This window comes from Hyperoodon ampullatus, assembly GCF_949752795.1.
Source record: "Hyperoodon ampullatus genome assembly, chromosome: 1".
NCBI classification, from domain to species: Eukaryota; Metazoa; Chordata; class Mammalia; order Artiodactyla; family Ziphiidae; genus Hyperoodon; species Hyperoodon ampullatus.
Window position 1 is genome coordinate 71,550,579 of NC_136914.1, and position 21,374 is coordinate 71,571,952.

Here is a 21,374-nt window from a genome sequence, read left to right on the forward strand (position 1 = left end):
TTTCCCAGTCCTCAACCACACTAGGTAGAGTAAGAATTTCCAAGGCAAAGTTCTCTCTTGAGGGATAAATATGGGAATCTGCACCTTCAATGACTTTAAAGTAATAAAATGTCCAGATACACAGGTGGGAGGGGCCTGTCTACCATTCCAGCTCTTTATGTGCTGGCCTCACCATCCCTTTGGGACTGAGAATTACTTGAGAGAAGGGACCATTTCTTACTTGTATTCCTTGCCATTCCTAGCACAGAGCAGGTGTTCTGAAAAGTCTGGCTAAATCGAATGGAAAAAAAAAGAGAATCGAGGGCATTCTAGAATTGAATTATACTCCAACCCACCCGCTTCTATGTATGTGAGAAACACTTTTTTAATGTTAGGATTAAATTTTGTTTTTGCTTGGGCGTGCCTTCAGAATCAAATCCGAACTTCTTAATTGCTGCTTTAAGACTGAAAATTGTATTCTCTTTAAAAGAAAAGTATTTAAAGCCTCTATCTGTGCAAAGAATTGTGCTGGGTACTTTCACATGTTTTGCTACATTTCTTTAGGTACTTTCTATTCCCTTGTCAATTGAACTGAGCATTGTTTTTGCCAAATTATCTCAATTTTAATGGTTACTGATTTTTAATACTAGGTACACTATCCCCTCAGGTGGGTATTTTATCCTCTTGTTACAGGTGAGAAAGCTGAAACTCTGATGATGGAGGCACTCATGCAGTTCCAAGGGTACAGAGTAGGAGGGAAGCTAGACCGTCTTCTGACTCTAGGCACCATGCCTTTTCTTCGGCTCCATGGTTTCATTTCTTTCCCTTCCATGCTTCATGACTTTTTTTTTTTTTTTTTTTTTTGCGGTACGCGGGCCCCTCACTGTTGTGGCCTCTCCCGTTGCAGAGCACAGGCTTCGAAAGTGCAGGCCCAGCGGCCATGGCTCATGGGCCCAACCACTCCGCGGCATGTGGGATCCTCCCGGACCGGGGCACGAACCCGTGTCCCCTGCATTGGCAGGCGGACTCTCAACCACTGCGCCACCAGGGAAGCCCTTTATGACTCTTCTTAACCTGACATCGTTATCTCTTTAGTTATTAATCACTTCACCTTTTTCAATCTCAAGAGAACTTTCTCCATAGTTTTCTTTTTTTGTTCATAGTGATGTTTGTGCTGGAGATTCCTGAATGGGTGGGGTGTTGGGATGGAGGGACTGTAAAGAGTTGAAGAGATGTACTCATCTACGAGTTTGATAAATTGAGTCGTGGGAGAATGTTTTGTAGAGTCTGTCATTAATTGCCTTAAGTAATTTTTTTTCCTTGCCTGCCTCATTCCAAAAATGTTTTAATAAACAAACCTGACCAAACGGGTTATTTGGAATTTGTATTTACCATCACAATATTCCGAACAGTTGTGTTGTGAAGGGCAGGGTATTGTGCATAGATGCCAGAGGTCTGGTCCCTTTGAATTGTTATTGTTTACCCGGTTTAGTCCTTTGCTATTCAGAATATAGTCCTTGGGCCACCAGGGTCACCATCTCCTGGGAGCTTGCCAGAAATGCAGATTAGCAGGTCCCACCAGAGGCCTATTGAATCAAAAGCTCTCTCTTGATGCCTAAGCACATTAAAATTTAATGCAGTTAGACTAGCTTTTGCAGCAATCTTGGTCTGTTTTCTTGGAATCTACATCTTTTCTGCTTAAAATATATGCACACCCACATTTGAAATTAATTCTTGATTATTTTGGTGAGGTTATTCTAATACATGTATTATTCCATAGGCCTTATATTAGCTGGCTTTTGGAATGCCATTCAACTAATTAAATCAGCTACTTCTAGTTCTCCTAAAAATTTTTACTATGTTACTTTGATGTCAAGAACCATGTTTTATTTACCTTTGTGTCCACACAGTTTCTTGTATGTAAATGCTCAATAAGTTGAAAGCTGAATTAATTTTGAATTGATTTTTGATTGAACGAATTAGTGCATGGAAGAAGAGAAATCTAGATGGCATATTCCTTAAGCCTGGGACAATGTCTTAGCTATCCTGGAATTGCCAATGCTTCACAGAAAACCTATCAATAAATGCTTCTTGGTTAAGTTGTAGCTGTTAGATAAGGAGATGCTGTCTATTTATTCCTGGTATAAGACCCCAGAGAACAGAAGGAGAAGGGGGGGAAAATGGAGTGCTAAGTATAGTGCTAGGCCACCTCACAAGTGTTACCTCAGCTAATCATCAGAGTATCTTGTCAACTGGGTATTATTTTACTGAGGCGGAAACTGAGTTCTGAAATTTAAGCACCTCGCCCAAGTTCACACAGCTAGCATCAGAGCCTCATAATTTTTGGAAGTCATTTGTCATGTCGTTGTGTGCACTGCCCTGTTTCTGTAGAGATTGGAAGGTTATTATTTTCCTTTACAATATTTTCCTATTATTTTCCTTTATAATAAAACACAAAATACACAACTTTCTGATTTCCCCTGGTGCATCAGAGGCGCTGTGGTTCTAGAGGAAAGAGCTCCTCCTCTTGCCTTTCAACAACAGACCAAGCAGGAACAATGGAGTGAAAACCTACTCCCCTCCCCCCACCCCGCAGGTCGTTTTCTGCCAGCGGAACGCAGGTGCTGCAGCCTTCAGGCATGGGGGGGACCAGAGAGGAACGGACACACGGCCTGGCAGTTGCCTGGTAACGCCCGCTGGAGGAGTCCCTGCGTAATAAGGTCCCCGAGAAGTGTCACTGGCCCTGAGTGGGACCTCGTACGTAGCCGGTTCTCTCCCCGCTAGCGTCCTGCCCCCGCTGCTTGGCGGGCTAGGACAGGGGAAATGTTGCAGGAGGAGTCGGATCTCGCTCTCATTATTGCCCAGATAGTCCAAAAGCTCAAGGGCTCCAATTTGTACGCTCAGTTGGAACGGCAGGCCTGGGTAAGTGAGGCTGAGTGGGAAGATATGGAGACCAGCGGGGCCGTGGCGGTGCTTCGGCTCCTTCTGCACCCCGCTGATCTAAGCCGAAGCCCGCCTCGGGTCTCTCCAGCTCCGCTCCTGGGCAGGGAAAAACCTCCCTTCCAGGTGTAAGCTCCACTTGCTCAGCTTCGGGCGTGAGGGTAATAGATTTTTTTTTTAAAAGAAAGGTGGGGCACATCACGCCTTTCTTCAGGCTAGAGAACAGCTGAGGCTATTCATTCATATTGTAGTCCTTTACAGGGTCTAATTTTTTAAGCTGCTGGCGTCAGTGGAGGTAGGTTGGACTATACCTTCCTTCACTTTTTCCATCCTGTAGGTGGGTTTGAGCCCCCAGGTACATTTTGGCTTTCGCGTCTATTTATCATCTTCTTGCACTCTACCCTCCCTGCAATGATTGCCCGTCTAACCGTCCACTGGGCGTTTATCGAGTATTTTCTAATATGCTAAGTTCTTTGGATGCAGAGATTGATCAGGAGATCTTTCCTTTTTTTGGTGAATGTGATAAATGGAATCATACAGTATTTAAAATTTTGTGCCTGGTTTCTGTCATTTTGCATAATGCTTTTGAAATTCCTTTGTGCTGTTGGTATTTCAGTAGTTCTGCTCCTTTTTATTGTTGAGTAATATTTCATTGTTTGGATGTACTACGATTTGTTTATCCATTCATTGGTTGCTGGGCATTTTTGGTTATAGAGCTATGGGTTGTTTCTGTTTATAGAGATTATGAGTAAAGCCAATACATGTTTTCTGGTACAGGTTTTTTGTTTTGTTTTCTTGTGGTCCGCGGGCCTCTCACTGTTGTGGCCTCTCCCCTCACGGAGCACAGGCTCCGGACGCGCAGGCTCAGCGGCCATGGCTTACGGGCCCAGCCGTTCCGCAGCATGTGGGATCTTCCTGGACCGGGGCACGAACCCGTGTCCCCTGCATTGGCAGGCGGAGTCTCAACCGCTGCGCCACCAGGGAAGCCCTTTGTTTTGGTTTTTAGTTTTCTTTTCTCTTGGATAAATACCTAGGAGTGGAATTGCTGAGTTGTATGGTAAGTGTATGTCTATAAGAATCTGCCAAACTTTTCCAAAGTGGCTTTATTATTTTGCATTTCCACCAGCAGTTATGAGGATTGTTCTGCATCCTTGCTAGTGCTTGATGTCAGTTTTTAATTAATTAATTTTTATTTATAATTACACTCCTCTAGTAGGAGCATAATGATATCCCATTGTGGCTTTAACTGCATTTGCCAAATGACTAAAGATATTGAGCATCTTATCAAATGTTTATATCTCCTTTGGTGAAGTAGTCTGTTCAAATCTTTCGCCTATTAAAAAAAAATGTGTTTGTTCTCATATTGTTGAATTGTAAGGATTCTTTATATATGGCACAAGTCCCTTATCAGATATGCAGCTTGAAAATACTTTCTCCCTGTCTGTGGTTTATCTTTTCATTTTCTTAACTGGGTCTTTCAAAGAGCAGAAATTTAGAATTTTGAAGACATACATTTTTATCAATTTCTTTCATGATTTGTGCTTTTTGTGCCCTACCTAAGAATCTTTGCCTCCCCCAAGGTCACAAAAAGTTTCTCCACAGTATGGAGGTTCCTTAAAAAAATAAAAATAGAACTACAATACAACCCAGCAATCGCACTACTGGGCATATACCCTGAGAAAACCATAACTCAAAAAGAATCATGTACCAAAATGTTCATTGCAGCTCTGTTTACAATAACCTGGACATGGAAGCAACCTAAGTGTCCATCAACAGATGAATGGATAAAGAAGATGTGGCACATATATACAATGGAATATTACTCAGCCTTAAAAAGAACCGAAATTGAGTTATTTGTAGTGAGGTGGATGGACCTAGAGTCTGTCATACAGAGTGAAGTAAGTCAGAAAGAGAGAAACAAATACCATATGCTAACACATATATATGGAATCTAAGGGGGAAAAAAAGGTCATGAAGAACCTAGGGGTAAGACGGGAATAAAGACACAGACCTACTAGAGAATGGACTTGAGGATATCGGGAGGGGGACGGGTAAGCTGTGACAAAGTGAGAGAGTGGCATGGACATATATACACTACCAAACGTAAAATAGATAGCTAGTGGGAAGCAGCCGCATAGCACAGGGAGATCAGCTCGGTGCTTTGTGACCACGTAGAGGGGTGGGATAAGGAGGGTGGGAGGGAGGGACATGCAAGAGGGAAGAGATATGGGAACATATGTATATGTATAACTGACACACTTTGTTATAAAGCAGAAGCTAACACACCATTGTAAAGCAATTATACTCCAATAAAGATGTTAAAAAAATAAAAAATAAAAAATAAATAAATGGTATCATGTCAAGAGGGAAAACCAGAAAACGATAAATTCCATATGTTTAAAAAAAAGAAAGAAAAAAAGCTCCTCCTATGTTTTGTTCTAGAAGTTTTATTAGTTTTAGCTTGCACATTTAGATCTAGAATCCATTTTAAGTCAATTTTTGTATATGATGTAATGTAAAGCTTTTTGTTGTTGTTGTTTTTTGCATGTGTATGTCCAGTACCATACCTATTTCTAGTACTTATTTGTTGACAAATCTATCCTTTCTCCACTAATTTTCTTGGCACCTTTGCTGAAAATTTATTTAGTATACACACACACACACACACACACACGTGTGCACGCGTGCATGGGTGAATATTTCTGACTCTATTCTGTTCCATTGATCTATTTGTCTATTATTATGCTAATACCACACTATTTTCATTTTTAAAACTTTATAGTAAGTCTTGAAATCAGGTAATTAGTCGTCCAACTTTGTTTCTCTTTTTCAAAATTGTTTTGACTACTCTAGGTACTTTGCTTTGCCATATGAATTTTAGAATTATCTTGTAAATTACTACAAAAAACTTACTGGGATTTGTATTGGGGTTATGTTGAATGTAGAGATCAATTTGGGGAGACTTGACATCTTAACAGTATTGAATTTTCTGGCCAATGAACATGCTTTGTGTCTCCATTTATTCTTATCTGCATTTTCTCTCATCACTGTTTTATAGTTAAGTACACAAATATTGCACATATTTTATTAAGATTTTCCCCAAGTACTTCATGTGTTTTTGATACTATTAACATGCGGACTTCTTTTTCTCATTTCAGTTTCCAATTACTTGTTGTTAGTATACAGAAATAAAATTGATATTTGTATATTTACCATGTATCCTGGAGACTTACTAAACTTATTTGTTAGTTATAGTACCATTTTTGTAGATTGCTTAGTATTTTCCAAGTATATGTGTCATTTATGAATAAAGATGTTTTACTTCTTCCTTTCCAATCAGTGTGCCTTTTAGTTCTTTTTCTTGCCTTGTTACACTGGCTAGTGACACCAGTGCAATGTTGTATAGATGCTTTTTGTTAGCTTGAAGAAACTCTCTTCTATTCCTGGTTTTCTGAGTGTTTTATTACTAATTGATGTTGAATTTTGTTAAATACTTTTCTTGTATCTGGAGAGATGCTCATGTGATTTTTTATATATGTTGGTATGGTGAATGACACTAATTGGTTTTGATTGTTAAACCAATTTTGCATTCCTAAGATAAATTCTACTTGGCTATAATGCGTTGTCCTTATATATTTCTTGATTCAATTTTCTAATACTTTGTTGAAGATTTTGTGAGTATTTTTATAAAGGATATTGGTTTATAGTTTTACTTTAACATCTTTGTCTAGATTTGATATCAGGTAATGCTGATCTCTTAAATTGAGTTGAGAAGTGTTCCCTTCTCTCCTGTTTTCTGGGAGAATTTTATAGAGTTGATATTATTTCCTCCTTAAATGTTTGGTAGAATTCCCAGTAACGTTATTGGGGGCTGGAGTTTTCTTTGAGGGAACACTTTTTAATAAAAAATTTAATTTTTAAAACATGTGTGAGTCCATTCAGGTTATCTTGTTGAATGTTCCACATGTCCTTGGAAAGCATGAGCATTCTGTTGTTACTGTACTATACATGTCAATTAGGTCAAGTATATTGACAATTTTGTTCAAGTGTTCTATATCTTTACTGAGTATGGAGGCTTCAGTCAGTACAGTCAGGAGCCAAGCTAGGCTTGAGTTTTGTTATTACTGTCATTAGCGTCAGTGTACCACAAGCTTCAAATTCAGTGGGCTGCTGTAACTTTGTTCTTAGAAATAGTCCTGGGGTACTGGAGGGTTTTTCTCAGTGTCTATATCCTCAGTTTTCATTTGTCTCGTTTGCCTGTGCCACAGAGGGAGGTCTCTCTCCATGCTCTGATCCCTTCCTCAGCTGTAGTCTGTTGTTTGTTACTCAGTCCTAAGCTCATGGTAGATACAGGCGTTTTCTGTCCTCCTGGTCCTGTCTCAGTCCAGGTGCCTTGGGAGTGGGTCTTTGACAATGTTCCTTTCTCTTCTGCTTTTGGCAGCCAAACTTTACCTTGTGGCAAATAATGGGTGAAAGAGAGATTCCTGCCTCTTCCTAGTTCTGGCTTACCTCTGCTATGTACTGATACAGGATTTGGGGCCTGTGAGAGTTTTCTTACGTTTCTGTGAGGAAGACAGTTATTGTATCACCCCCAGAAGCAACAAATTATTGCCTCCCTCAGAGGTTTAAGGCCTCTTCCTCAAATGAGAAGAGAGTTTGGGCAAGGTGGCATGGTTGCATGCTTGTTTTGTAGTGGTAGCCTATCCTTTCTTGTACACCTGTGCCACAGAAGGGGGCCTCTGCAGTTCCTGCTCTCCATCCTGATGGAGACCTATGGAGAAGAGCATGCAAGTGAGTGTGAATTCCCCTTGGGTTTTGAGCTCCCAGTGTTTCTCAACTGACATGCTAGCCCACATCTAATCAATAACAGTTAACAATTTTAGCTGAATTCTTCGGTAGGCTCCTTTTCCTCCTGTGCTTTGCCAAATATGAAATAGTTTGGAGTCCCATCTGTCTTTAGAGGGGCTTGTTACTCTTTGGAATTTAGTTCACTTGATCGTCTTAAAACTTCAGTTTTATGGTGAGTTCAAAAGTTATGTTTTTGTAGATTATACCACTTTTTCTCATTGTTAGGGTGGGAGTGATGTTTCTTGTTCTGGCTGTCCACATCCTATGCATTAGCAGAAGTCCAATAGTAAGTGCTGAAGGATTGAATCTATGTCAGTGAGAAAGATTGGTCTGTAATTTTCCTTTCTTGTAATGTTTTTGACAAGTTTTATATAAGGTTATACTGGCCTGATAAAATGGTAGGGAAATGTTACCCCCTTTTTTTCTATTCTATTTGATACAAAAATGTTATGAGACTGTGTTATTTCTTTCTTAAATGTTTGGAAGAATTCTCCATTGAAGCCTGTGTCTCAGATTTTCTTTTGAGAAGGTTTTTTATTTTGTTGTGTTTTGTTTTTAATTAGTAGACTTTATTTTTTAGAATGGTTTTAGGCTTACAGAAAAATTGAGTAAAAGGTACAGAGTTTCCATACATCCCCTTTCCTTATATACTGTTTCCCTTATTATTAGCATCTTGCATTAGTGTGGTACATTTGTTACTATTGGTGGACCAATTGATATTGATACCTTATTATTAAAGTCCACAGTTTTCATCAAGTTTCACTGTTCGTGTTACATAGGTCTATGGGTTTTGACAAATGTATAATACCATGTATCTACTATTCCAGTATCTTACAGAATAGTTTTACAGTCCTAAAGAAATCCCCTGTGCTCCACCTACACATCCCTCCCTCTTTCCGAGCCCCTGGCAACCACTTGGTTTTTTACTGTCTCTATAGTTTTGCCTTTGAGAATGTCCTATAGTTGTAATCATAACAGTATGTAGCTTCTTCAAATTGACTTCTTTCACTTGGCAATGTCCGTTATGTTACTGTATGTCTTTTTGTTTCTTGATAGCTCTTTTTTTTCTGAATAATATTATATTGTGGGGATGTATCAGTTTGTTTATACATTCACTATCTGTTGAAGGACATCTTGGTTTCTTCCAAGATTGGCAGTTATGAATAAAACTGGTATAAACGTTCCTGGGTAGATTTTTGTGTTGACATAAGTTTTCAGCTAATTTGGGTAAATACCAAGAAGCATGATTTCTGGCTTGTATGGTAAAAATTTGGTAGAAACTGACAACTTGTCTTCCACTGTGGCTATACCATTTTTGCATTCCCACCAGCACTGATTGAGAGTTCCTGTTGCTCTACATTCTCACCAGCATTTGGTGTTATCAGTGTTTTAGATTTTGACCATTCTAATAGGTGTGTTGTTTTAATTTGCAATTCCCTAGTGAGATATGATATTGAATATCTTTTCATATGTTTATTTGCCATCTGTATGTCTTCTTTGGTGAGGTGTCCCTTCAGGTCTTTTGCCCATTTTTAATTGGGTGTTCTTATTGTTGAGTTTTAGGAGTCTGTTTTATGTTTTGGGTACAAGTCCTTTATCAGATATGTGCTTTGCAACTATCTTCTCCCAATTTGTGGCCAGTCTTTTCATTCTCTTAGCAGTATCTTTCTCAGAGAAGTTTTTAATTTTAAGGAAGTCCAACTTATCAATTTTTTTCTTTTATGGATCATGCTTTTGGTGTTATGTCTAAGAATTAATCACCAAACCCAAGGTCACTTAGATTTTATCCTATGTTACCTTTTAGAAGTCTTATGGATCTGGGTTTTACATTTATGATCCTTTTTTTTCTTTTGCATGTGGATGACCAGTTGTTCCAGTACAATTTGTTGAAAAGACTGTCTTTGCTCCATTGAATTGCCTTTGCTCTTTTTTCAAAGATCAGTTGACTATATTTGTGTTGGTATTTCTGAGTCTCTATTCTATTCCATTAATCTACTTGTCTATTTTTTTAACATTACCACATTGTCTTGATTTTGGTAGCTTTATAATAAGTTGAAGTTGTCAGTCCTCCAGTTTTGTTCTGCTTCAGCATTGTGTTGGAAAGATTTTAAAGAACAGATTCAATTTTTAATAGATATAGGAGTATTCAGATTTTCTATTCCTTCTATTGTCAGCTTTTCTTTCTTTCTTTCTTTCTTTTTTCAAATTTTTTTATTAGTTTCTTCTTTATAACAAAGTGAATCAGCCATACATATACATCTGTTCCCACATCCCTTCCCTTGTCAGCTTTGATAAATTGTGTTTTTCAAAGAATGTGTTCATTTAAATGACATAAATAATTGGCTTAAAGTTGTCTATAATAAACTATTATTTCTCTTTAATGTCTGAAAAGTCTGTCACAGTTTCTGATTATGAAAATTTGTGTGCGTGTGTGCCTTTGAACAGTTTTGCTAGGTGTTTATTTAATTGATCTCATCAAAGAACCAGTTTTGGCTTTGCAGTTTTCTCTTAATTTTGGATCACATCTTTATTATTAATTTTCTCCTATTTTCTTTGGGATTGATTTGCTGTTCTTTTTTTAGTTTCTTGAGATGGAAACTTAGATCATGGATTTCAGGACTTTTTTCTTTTCTAAAATATGCATTTAAGGCTATGATTTTTCCCCTAAGCACTACTTTAACTGCATTCCACAGTTTTAATGAGTTATATTTTTACTATCCTTTTGTATAAAACATTTCCTAATTTTTTTGTCATTTAAAAAATTTGGCCCAAGGGCTATCCTGAAGTATATTGCTTAATTTCCAAGCCATTAATATTTTCTTTTTTTTTTTGTACTTTTTTTGAAGTATAGTTGCTGTACAATATTATATGTTATAGGTGTACAATATAGTGATTCACAATTTTTAAAAGTTGTACTCCACTTATAGTTGTTATAAAATATTGGCTATATTCAACATGTGGTACAATATATCCTTGTAGCTTATTTTATACCTAATAGTTTGTACCTCTTAATCCTCTGCTCCTATATTGCTCCCCCCTTCCCTCTCCCCACTGGTAATGACTAGGTTGTTCTCTGTATCTGTGAGTACGCTTCTCTTTTGTTTATTCACTAGTTTAAAAATTTTTTAGATTCCACATATAAGTGATATCATATAGCATTTGTCTTCCTGTATGACCTATTTCACTCAGCATAATGACCTCCAAGTCCATCGATGTTGCTGCAAATGGCAAAATTTTGTTCTTTTTTATGGCTGAGTAGTATTCCATTGCATGCATATATATATATGTGTGTGTGTGTGTATGTATATGTATATATATATATATATATATAATCTCCCATCTTCTTTATCCATTCATCTAATGATGAACACTTAGGTGGCTTCCATATCTTGGCAATTGTAAATAATGCTGCTATGAACATTGAGGTGATGTATCTTTTTGAATTAGTGTTTTGGGTTTTTTGGATATGTACCCAGGAGTGGAATTGCTGGATCATATGGTAGTTCTATTTTTAGTTTTTTGAGAAACTGCCATACTGTTTTCCATAGTGGCTGTACCAATTTACATTCCCACTAACAGTGTAGGAGGGTTCCCTTTTCTCCACATCCTTGCCAACATTTGTAACTTATGTTCTTCATGATAACTATTCTGACAGGTATGAGCTTTTGATGTGCATTTCCCTGATGATTAACAATGTTGAGCATCTTTTCATGTGCCTTTTGGCCATCTGCATTTCTTATTTCAAAAAATGTCTATTCAGTTCTTCTGCCCATTTTTTAATCAGGTAGTGTTTTTTTATATGGAGTTGTATGAGCTGTTTATATATGTTGCATATTAATCCCTTACCAGACATATCGTTTGCAAATATTTTCTCCCATTCAGTAGGTTGTCTTTTTGCTTTGTCAATGGTTTTCTTTGCTGTGCCAAAGCTTTTAAGTTTAATTAGACCGCATTTGTTTATTTGCTTTTACTTCCTATGCTTTAGGAGATGGATCCAAAAAATTATTGCTGTGATTTATGTCAAAGAGTGCTCTGCTTATATTTTTCTCTAGGAGTTTTATAGTATCTGGTCTTACATTCAGGTCTTTAATTCATTTTGAGTTGATTTTTGTATATGGTGTTACAGAATGTTCAAATTTGTTTTTTTACATGTAGCTGTCCAGGTTTCCCAGTACCACTTATTGAAGAGACTGTTTTTTCTCTGTTGTATATTCTTGCCTCCTTTGTTGCAGATTAATTGACCTTAAGTGTGTGGGTTTATTTCTGGGCTTTCTATCATGTTGCATTGATATATGTGTCTGGTTTTTCTTTGTTTGTTTTTTTTTGTTTGTTTGTTTGTTTGTTTTTTGCGGTACACGGGCCTCTCACTGTTGTGGTCTCTCCCATTGCGGAGCACAGGCTCCAGACGCGCAGGCTCAGTGGCCATGATTCACGGGCCTAGCCACTCTGTGGCATGTGGGATCTTCCCAGACTGGGGCACGAACCCGTGTCCCCTGCATCGGCAGGTGGACTTTCAACCGCTGCGCCACCAGGGAAGCCCTATGTGTCTGTTTTTGTGCCAATATCATACTGTTTTGATTACTGTAGCTTTGTAGTATGAAGTCAGGGAGCATGATTCCTCAGCTCTGTTCTTTTTCTCAAGATTTTCTTGGCTGTTTGGGGTCTTTTGTATTTCCATACAAAATTTTAAATTATTTGTTCTAGTTCTGTGAAAAATGCCATTGGTATTTTGATAGGGATTGCACTGAACCTATAGATTGCCTTGGGTAGTATGGTTATTTTGACAATATTGATTCTTCCAATTCAAGAACACGGTGTATCTTTCCATCTGTTTGTGTTGTCTTCAGTTTCTTTCATCTATGTCTAGCAGTTTTCTGAGTATAGGTCTTTTACTTTCTTAGGTAGGTTTATTCCAAGGTATTTTATTGGTTTTGATGTGATGGTAAATGGGATTGTTTCCTTAATTTCTCTTTCTGATTGTTTGTTGTTAGTGTACAGAAATGCAATAGATTTCTGTATATTAATTTTGTATCCTTAAACTTTATTCTATTCATTGATGAGCTCTTGTTTTCTGGTGGCATCTTTAGGATTTTCTATGTATAGTATCATGTCAATGTTATTGATTTCCAGCTTAATGTCAGTGTTGTCAGAGAACATTCTCTGACTGATTAAATATTTTAAAATTTGTTGAGGCTTGCTTTACAATCTAGTATGTAGTCAGTTTTGCTGCGTGTTCCACGTGCACTTGTAAATAATGTGTATCTGTCACTGTTGGGTCAGGTTGCCTATATATGTCACTGAAGTCCAGGTGTCAGTTATGCTGTTCAGCTTTTCTATAATCTTATTGAATTTTTTTCTGTTTGTTACCAGCTATTCAACGATATATGTTTAAATCTCCCATCATGCTTGTATATTTGTCTATTTCTTTTAATTCTCTAAATTTTTTAATTTAAAAATTTTTAAGGCTATTTCATTGGTTGTATATAGCTTTATATTGTGATAGCTTCCTGGTGGATTAACCCCTTAATCTTTATGAAATGTCCTTCTTTTTTTTTTTTCTTTTTGCGGTACGCGGGCCTCTCACTGTTGTGGCTTCTCCCGTTGTGGAGCCAGGCTCTGGATGCGCAGGCTCAGCTGCCATGGCTCACGGACCCAGCCGCTCCGCGGCATGTGGGATCTTCCCGGACCGGGACACGAACCCATGTCCCCTGCATCGGCAGGCGGACTCTCAACCACTGCGCCACCAGGGAAGCCCTGAAATGTCCTTCTTTATCTCTAATAAGGTTCTCACCTTAAAGTCTGTTTTGTCCGATGTTAGTATAGCCACAACAGCTTTTTTTGGTTAGTGGTTGCATGGTATGACTTTTTGCATACTTTTATTTTCACCCTTTCTGCATCAGCATCCTTGTATAGTTGTTTTTTAAATCCAGGCTGACAAATCTTTTTATTTTATTATTTAGTATATTTACATTTAATGAATTTACTGATATATTTGGTTTTATATTTCTGGTCTTAATATTTGGTTTTTTAATTTGATACATTTGCTTCACATTCTGCTTTCTCTCTTTTCTTGTATTCTTTTGGATTATTCAGATTTTATTCAAATATTTTTGTTGTTCTATTTTCATCTCCATTAATGTGATAGTTACACATTATTTTACTGTTATTTATGTAGCTACCCTAGACAGCATTTATTCTTGATTAATTGTAGTCTTGAATAAACTAATTTTTTTTTTTTTACTATTTCCCTGTAATGTAATGCTAGAACTTAGAACACTTTACTTATTTACACCTCTTTTCCTTTGTGTTATTTTTGTTATACATTTTATTTTAAATTCCACAAGACATTGCTATTATTCTTTTGTAGCATAAGTATTTAGTCAATATTTGCTGGGGGGGGTTTCTGTGGTTTTTTGTTTTGCATTTTAGTATTTTTAATGGTATTGCCAGCATCAGTGCATTCATTATGTGATTTTTCAGAAAGGAGTTGAAATCCTCTGACCTCGATTCTGATTGTTTCTGATTTGTAGCTGAACTGCCTGAATGGGAAAGTTAAGACTATCTTAAGAAAGAAAAAAAGTGACATTTACTCCTTTTTAACCAATTTTTATCCTTTTTATTTCTCATTATTCCCTCCTACTTTTCTATATTTACCCTGGGATTATTTTTCTTCTGCTATAACAACTCTTTTTAGTATTTGTTTCAGTGCAAGTTTCTGGGTGACAAGCTGCTCAGTTTTACTTGTCTGATGATGTCTTTATTTCATCTTTATTTCTGAAGGATTTTTTTTTCTGTGCATAAATTTCAAAGTTGTCTAATTTTTTTGTCAGCCTGTTGAGACATTTCATTGCCTTCTGGCCTCTTTGTTTTCTGTTGTAAAGTCAGCCATCAGGCTTTTTGTTATCCACTGAATGTATGTCCCTCACCCTCACCCTGGCTGTTTTAACATTTCCTATCTTTGATTTTCAGCAGTCTTGTTAAGATGTACCTTGGTGTGTTATTGTTGTTTGCATTATTATTATTATTATCATTTAATTTATTCTGGTTTGAGTTTGTGGGGCTTCTTAAATCTGGGGTGATATCTTTCTCCAGTTTTGAAAAATTCTTGGTCATTATCTGTTTGAATATTTGTTCTGCCACATTTTTCTCTCCTTTCTTTCTGAGACTCCAATTTGTACATCTATTAGATTTTTCACTGAGTCTTACTTATCTCTAGTACTCTTTTTCTTTACTTTACATTATTTTTTTCCCTCTGTGCTTCAGTTTGGACATTTTCTTTTGGCCTTCTGTCAATTCACCAATCCTGTTTTATGATATTTTATATCTCTTGGTAAATCCATTTAATGAATTCTTATTTACATTTAGTGTATTTTTCAATTCTAAAATTTCTAAATGGTTCTCTTTTATTGATTCCAGTTCTCAGGAAAAATTACCTGCTTTTCATCTACTTTGTCCAGTTTTTCTCTTTTAAAAAAATATAACTCAATTGTTTTAAAGTCTTTGCCAGTTAACACCAAAATCTGGATCATATGTGGATCTCTGTCTATGGTGTTATTTTCTCTTATCTTTTATTCATCTGATTTTGTCTGCTGGGATGCCTAGTATCTTTTATTTGTTGCCAGACATTGTGTCCAAAAAACTGTAATGCCTCCTTTCTTGAGGGTTCACTCTCCCCTCCACTGGGCAGATAGTCTTGTGACTGATTCCCTTAATCCAGTTAAGGAGTGTGCTGGTTTGAGGCTGAGTTTTACTTTCAGGATCAATTTTCCTCTGGTTCTTTCCTGGCTCTCACAAGTTTTCAGCTAAGAATTTGATATACTCTAAGGGTCCTTTGCCCTTTGGGTCTCAGACTCTAACCCTTTTCTTGTCAGACTGCTAAAAAACTTTTTCACAGGTTTCATGCTTAGGTTTGTAACCTTCTACCCCACAGAGTTCTAATATTCAAGAACTTTCTTGAGAAAACTGGCCATGTGCTTAAGATCTCCAAGTCTATGCCACACCTCTGCTTATTTCTCTGTCTAACCTTGCTAGCCCTCCACCAGGCTTTGTACTGGGTTTGTCCTGATTCTCAGCCTTCTGTTCATGCTCAGAATAATGATCCCAGGGAAAATGTTGCTACAGAAGCCAGTTCGTCTCTCAAGATTTTTTCTCTTTCTGTTTCTCTAGTTCTTGTTCTCTCAACAACTCTTTTCTGTCTTCAGATAGTTGGATTTTTGTTTGTTTATTTGGCTCTACTAGTTGTTCTACATAGGGATGCTGATCGACCACCAGCTCCTACATACAACTTGGAAACATAAAGCCTATTTTGTGAGGACTGAACAAGATGATATGCCAGGCACATAGTAAGTACTCAGTAAATAGAAGTCTGAGTTAAAAGTCCAAATGGAATATCACTCCTTTTTTAAAAACCCCTCAATGCTTTTCATTGCCCTTGGAAAAATGTACAGAGTCCTTGATTAGGCCTACAAAACTTGGTGGCTGTTCTTCACACTCTACTCTTCAGCCATAACTGTCTAAGCTTTATAGATCTTCCACAACCATACAGTTTAGTTTAGTTACTTCTTTCTTTGTGATCCATAGTACCTGGAACTTTATTTTTTGTAGTATTTAAACATCTGCCTTCCCCGCTAAAGTCTGTTTCATGAAGGCAAGAAAAGACTGTGTGTCTCTTGTCCTACTGTTTTTTACACCTAGCATTATAACTGGCCTGAGAAGGGTGCTCAACATGTCTTTATTAAATGGAAAAAATCCCAATTCTTCTTTTTTAATGTTCATTCTAACAGTATATATTGAGTACCTACTATGTGCCAGTTACTTTATTAAATGATAAAAGAATACGAAAAGCATCTTTACCTTAAGGAATTCAAAGTCTGCTGTGGCACTCTGCTTTTCTTTAAAAATGTTTTTCCTTTAAATATTTCTTTTTATTCTAATTTGGGATCTAATAAGTCAATACCTGTTTCTCAATTTTGTAAGAAACCCTGAAGTTTCAGAAGATAAGCAGTAATGACAAAAGTTTTTTTGAAGATTTTTGTATTTCACAACTGCAAATAAGAGATTCATGACCTATATAAATTATAACTTCATTTGGAGATTACTGCTCTGAAGACATATTCTTGTTCCTTTCTGTTTTGAACTCCTCTTCTATTAATTCAGTGTGATTCTTTATTCTGATTATTCAACAAATATTTATTGAGTGTTTACTATGTGTCAGGCACAATTCTAGGCCCAGGGGATAAAACAATGAATAAGATAAAGTTCTGCCCTCATGGCCAGATGATAGTATTACAAATAAATACAAGTCCATAATCCCTTATCCAAAACCTGGGGGCAGATATGTTTTGGAATTCACATTTTTCAAATTTTAGAAAAGTAATTCATGCATATTTGTATGTTATTTAATATCCTTACCATTGTCTTACAGCACCTTGTAATTATACACATTAATATTAATGTAGCAAAATGTATGAATTTTTACACTAAGTGTGATAAATAAGGACTATAAATAGTGTCATGTCTATTCAGGTCAGATCAGATTTTGCTACCAAATGAGTTCAAGTCAGGACAGATTTTTGCCACTAATTCAGTTATAAAAAAACTTTGGTTTTCAAAGCTTTTCAGGTTTTGGAATTTCCAGTAAAAGATTATGTATCTATGTAACATCAGTCAGGTAACTGCCTTGAGGTAATAAAAAGTAGAGCAAGGAGGAAAGATAAAGGAGAGTAAGGATATGGTTACATGGGAAACTCAAAAACATGTATTTGGCTGATTCTTAAGATAAAATAAGAGATCTATAACATTATAGATTCATACTCTAAAAGAATATAATTATATATCTTTTAAAAGTAGTGTAATGTAGTCTTGGGCTTGAAAAAATAAGTGATAACAATTATGCCTTAGTTTATATCCAATAGCTCAGACATTTAATAGAAATCAGTTAACTCTTAAAAGGCAACTTTACAATCAGCTTTGATAATATACATTTAAACAACTGGCTGTTTATTTGTTGCACACCTTTAAAAATGTAATCAGGAGGGCATTTTCCTGCCACGAGCATTTTCTGTACTGCCTTCATTTTATCTGAGTATATTCAGAAAGTGCTACAGCAGTGTTGGCCCAACTTAATTAGAAAAATAAAAATCACACAGAATACTTCAAAGACAAATATAAATGATTTTCAGATTTTTCCCTTGCCACTAGTGCTTCTCTTTTAGTATTAAACATTGACTTTATTTTAATGTATCCTTTTATATATTGAAGTTTAATTATTTAAGATCTTGGTATAATAACATGGAATTTTGTGTTTCTAGAAAAAGCTTATGGTTTTTGATTTCTGAGTTTTCCTAAATTATGAAGTCAACCTACATCTTAAAATTGAATTTGTTCACTCATCCTCTAGACATTAGAGTGATAGCCTAATTCCAAATTTGATCTCTAGCACCAGATCAACATTCTTATTTTGTATCATGCATTATTTGTGTTTAAAATGGATGTTGTTTAAAACCTCAAATGTTATTTCCATTCCATTAAGTGCTTAATAAGTCTTGTTGCTCAGATTGTTATTATAAATAATAGAATTGTGAAAGGAAGGAATCTGAAAGAAGATAAACTTTGGAGAGAGAAGGAATAATATAACTGATAGGATGTTGTCATGAGTCTAGAACCCCATAGCATCTTTTTTTTTTTAATTAATTAATTTATCTATTTATGGCTGCGTTGGGCCTTCGTTTCTGCTCGAGGGCTTTCTCCAGTTGCAGCGAGCGGGGGCCACTCCTCATCGCGGTGCGCGGGCCTCTCACTATCGTGGCCTCTCTTGTTGCGGAGCACAGGCTCCAGACGAGCAGGCTCAGTAATTGTGGCTCACGGGCCCAGTTGCTCCGCGGCATGTGGGATCCTCCCAGACCAGGGCGCGAACCCGCGTCTCCTTCACTGGCAGGCAGACTCCCAACCACTGCTCCACCAGGGAAGTCCCCCCCATAGCATCTTAATGCTGGTGTCCCTTACCAAAAAACTTACGAAATTGTATCTCAAATATCATTTGTTATTCATCGTTATTAGAAATATGTACCATATATAGAGAGTTTAGAGATCGTAGAAATGAGAGAAGAAACTGACATTTATTTATTATTTATTTTAGGGAAATGAAAATTAAATAGATTTAATTAAATAGATTTTAATTAAATACATTTTCTGTAATGCATGGATGGATAGAACATATATAAACTCCTGTGCCATGATTAGAGCTTATTATCTTCTATCTTTTTTTCTCTCTAGGGTGGGATTGGTATATAGTAGGGGAAGTTCCATATTGAACTACTGCATTTATTATATAAATTAACAATTCAGTGACTCTGATTGTGTTTGATGTGAGCCAGGGAGTGGTATCATCCTTACCAATATCTACCTTGGCTACTGTCATGTCCTTCCATCTTGGAAAGTAAGACAGTGAAGAAATGAATCATGGTATACAGGATTTCAAAATAACGAACCTCTTGTCTCCATAGAATTTAGGTACTTGAGGGATTAGATAACTATTAAAATGTGGATCTGCTTTGTGTAAGTAAGTACATCTCTTCATGTTTTATTTCAGTACTGAGTTGCTTAGAGAAGGTCATGTAGGGTTCTTGAATTAGGTAAGGCCAAGTCGAAATGAGAAGGAAAAGTACAATATATTATGAAGGGAGGCTAAGAAGTAAAGATGTAGAGTAAGGGGCATAAGACAGTCAGTGCTGGCAAAGAAGGGGGTCAGCTTGGGGACATCAGCAAAAGAAAGACAGTGAAGGATCCATCCTCAGGTGAGGGAAACCAGAGCAGAGTTCGAATTATACAATACAGATTCAGTATTAAGGCATGGTCAGCTTGCACAGAGCCAAAATTTCCAATTTGAAACTAAAACTCATTCTTGGCTACAATGCACGTCCACTGGAACTACGGCCTTACAGAAACAAATCTGCTTTACAGCTTTAGAAAGAACCAAAAGTATTAGGAAGAAAAGGGGGTACCCAGTTCAACATGTTTTAATTGAGCCTCCTTTCTGTGGTGGTGATGGGCTCTTGAGAAAAATTCGACGAAATACAAAACAGTTACGTTAATGATAAAAATGTTTGCGTTTGATGTGGGAAAGGGCACTAGTCCCCCCCCCCCTTTTTTTTTCCTTCTCCCTTAGCTTTTTGTTTACCTCACTAAATACGTTTTGAGTTCCACAAGAGTGAGGGAGGACTATGTGTTGGTTTTCTTTTTATACTGAGGAACTGGCACGTAGGACGTGTTCAGTTAAATATTGAAATAAGAATGCAAATGAATTGGCATATACTAGGGTATAACTATACTAAAAGGAGACAGGAAACCCCTGGGATTGGAGAAGGCTTGGATGGCACTCAAGGTGAGAAGATGGGAGTGAATTCCCAATGTAGGAACAGTGAGAAGGCTAAGCAGAATGTTTCTGTTGTAGGGTACTTCTAGAGAGATGAGATTATATAAATTGGGTGGGACAAGATTTTTAGAGGTTTGTAAATGCCAGAATGGGTTTGTCTTTATTTTATAGGCAGTGAAGTTGTCATTGAGGTATTTTGAGGAGGGTGAAGACATAAAGGTGGCTTTTTGGGGCACTAGTCAGGCACTGGTGAGCAGGATAGATAGGAATGCAGAGAGTGTTCCCCCTTCATCCTCCACTTTATTTTTTCCTACGTTCTATTGGAACTTTAACTCTTCTACAAACTGATGGTGCACAAGAACATTCCCATGCCTCTGCTCAGTCTGTCCTCTCAACCTCTACGCCTTTGCTCCCCTTTTCCAGTTTCTTCAATTAGAGTTAATTGTTCCTTTCTCTATGGATGATACCTCTGTTGTAACATATTTTCTTATAGCTATCTTCCTTTCTGGACTAAAAATTCCAAATACAAGGACAATGTCTTATTCATCATGTTCCCCATGGTTTTGTTTTATGCACTTTTATTTGTAACCTTTTTTTCCTCCTGTTTGGTTTTGTTATTGTTGTTGTTGTTTTTTGCTGTGCCACGCAGCTTGTGGGATCTTAGTTCCCCAACAAGGAGTTGAACCTGGGCCACAGCAGTGAAAGCGCCAAGTCCTAACCCCTGGACCACCAGGGAATTCCCGTTCCATGGGGTTTTGCAGGTGTAGGCCTAAGGAATCTTTAGTGTAATGCATTCATTGAAAACATGTTTATGAAGTACTTACTATGTGATAAGTATTGTTTTGGTATAGAGATGAAAGACAAGTCCTCTAGAAACCAATAGTCCAGTGCAGTGGTTCTCAAAGTATGGTCTGTGGACCCATGGTGGTCCCTAAGACCCTTCCAGGTCAAAAGTATATTGTAAAATACAAAGGCCTTTTTAAAAAATATTCACTGTGCTGACATTTGCACTGATGGTACAAAAGCAATGGTGATGGGTTTAAATCGGGGAACTAGTACCAAACTGTACTAGTAGTCATTGTATTCTTCACTGATAAACATTCACAGTTAAAAAAAAAGTTTAATTTTAGTGTACTTGATCAAACAGTAAACAATTATTTTATTAAATCTCATTTCTTGAATACACATTTTTTAAATATCCTGTTTGAGGAAATGGAAATTATGCATAAGGCAC

The 21,374-nt window shown here is 36.9% G+C and overlaps 1 protein-coding gene across 2 annotated transcripts in view; it reads left to right on the forward strand.

The window, feature by feature from the left end:
- Window positions 1-2,802: 2,802 nt before the first annotated feature.
- Window positions 2,803-21,374, forward strand: part of TBC1D19 (TBC1 domain family member 19) — a gene marked incomplete at its 5' end in the record, with an annotated part of 168,324 nt that continues 149,752 nt past the window's right edge. For both annotated transcript variants that reach the window (XM_079698769.1, XM_079698770.1), the window contains one exon: window positions 2,803-2,901. In XM_079698769.1, the coding sequence (XP_079554895.1) occupies window positions 2,803-2,901 (99 nt within the window). The remainder of the gene's footprint in view (window positions 2,902-21,374) is intronic.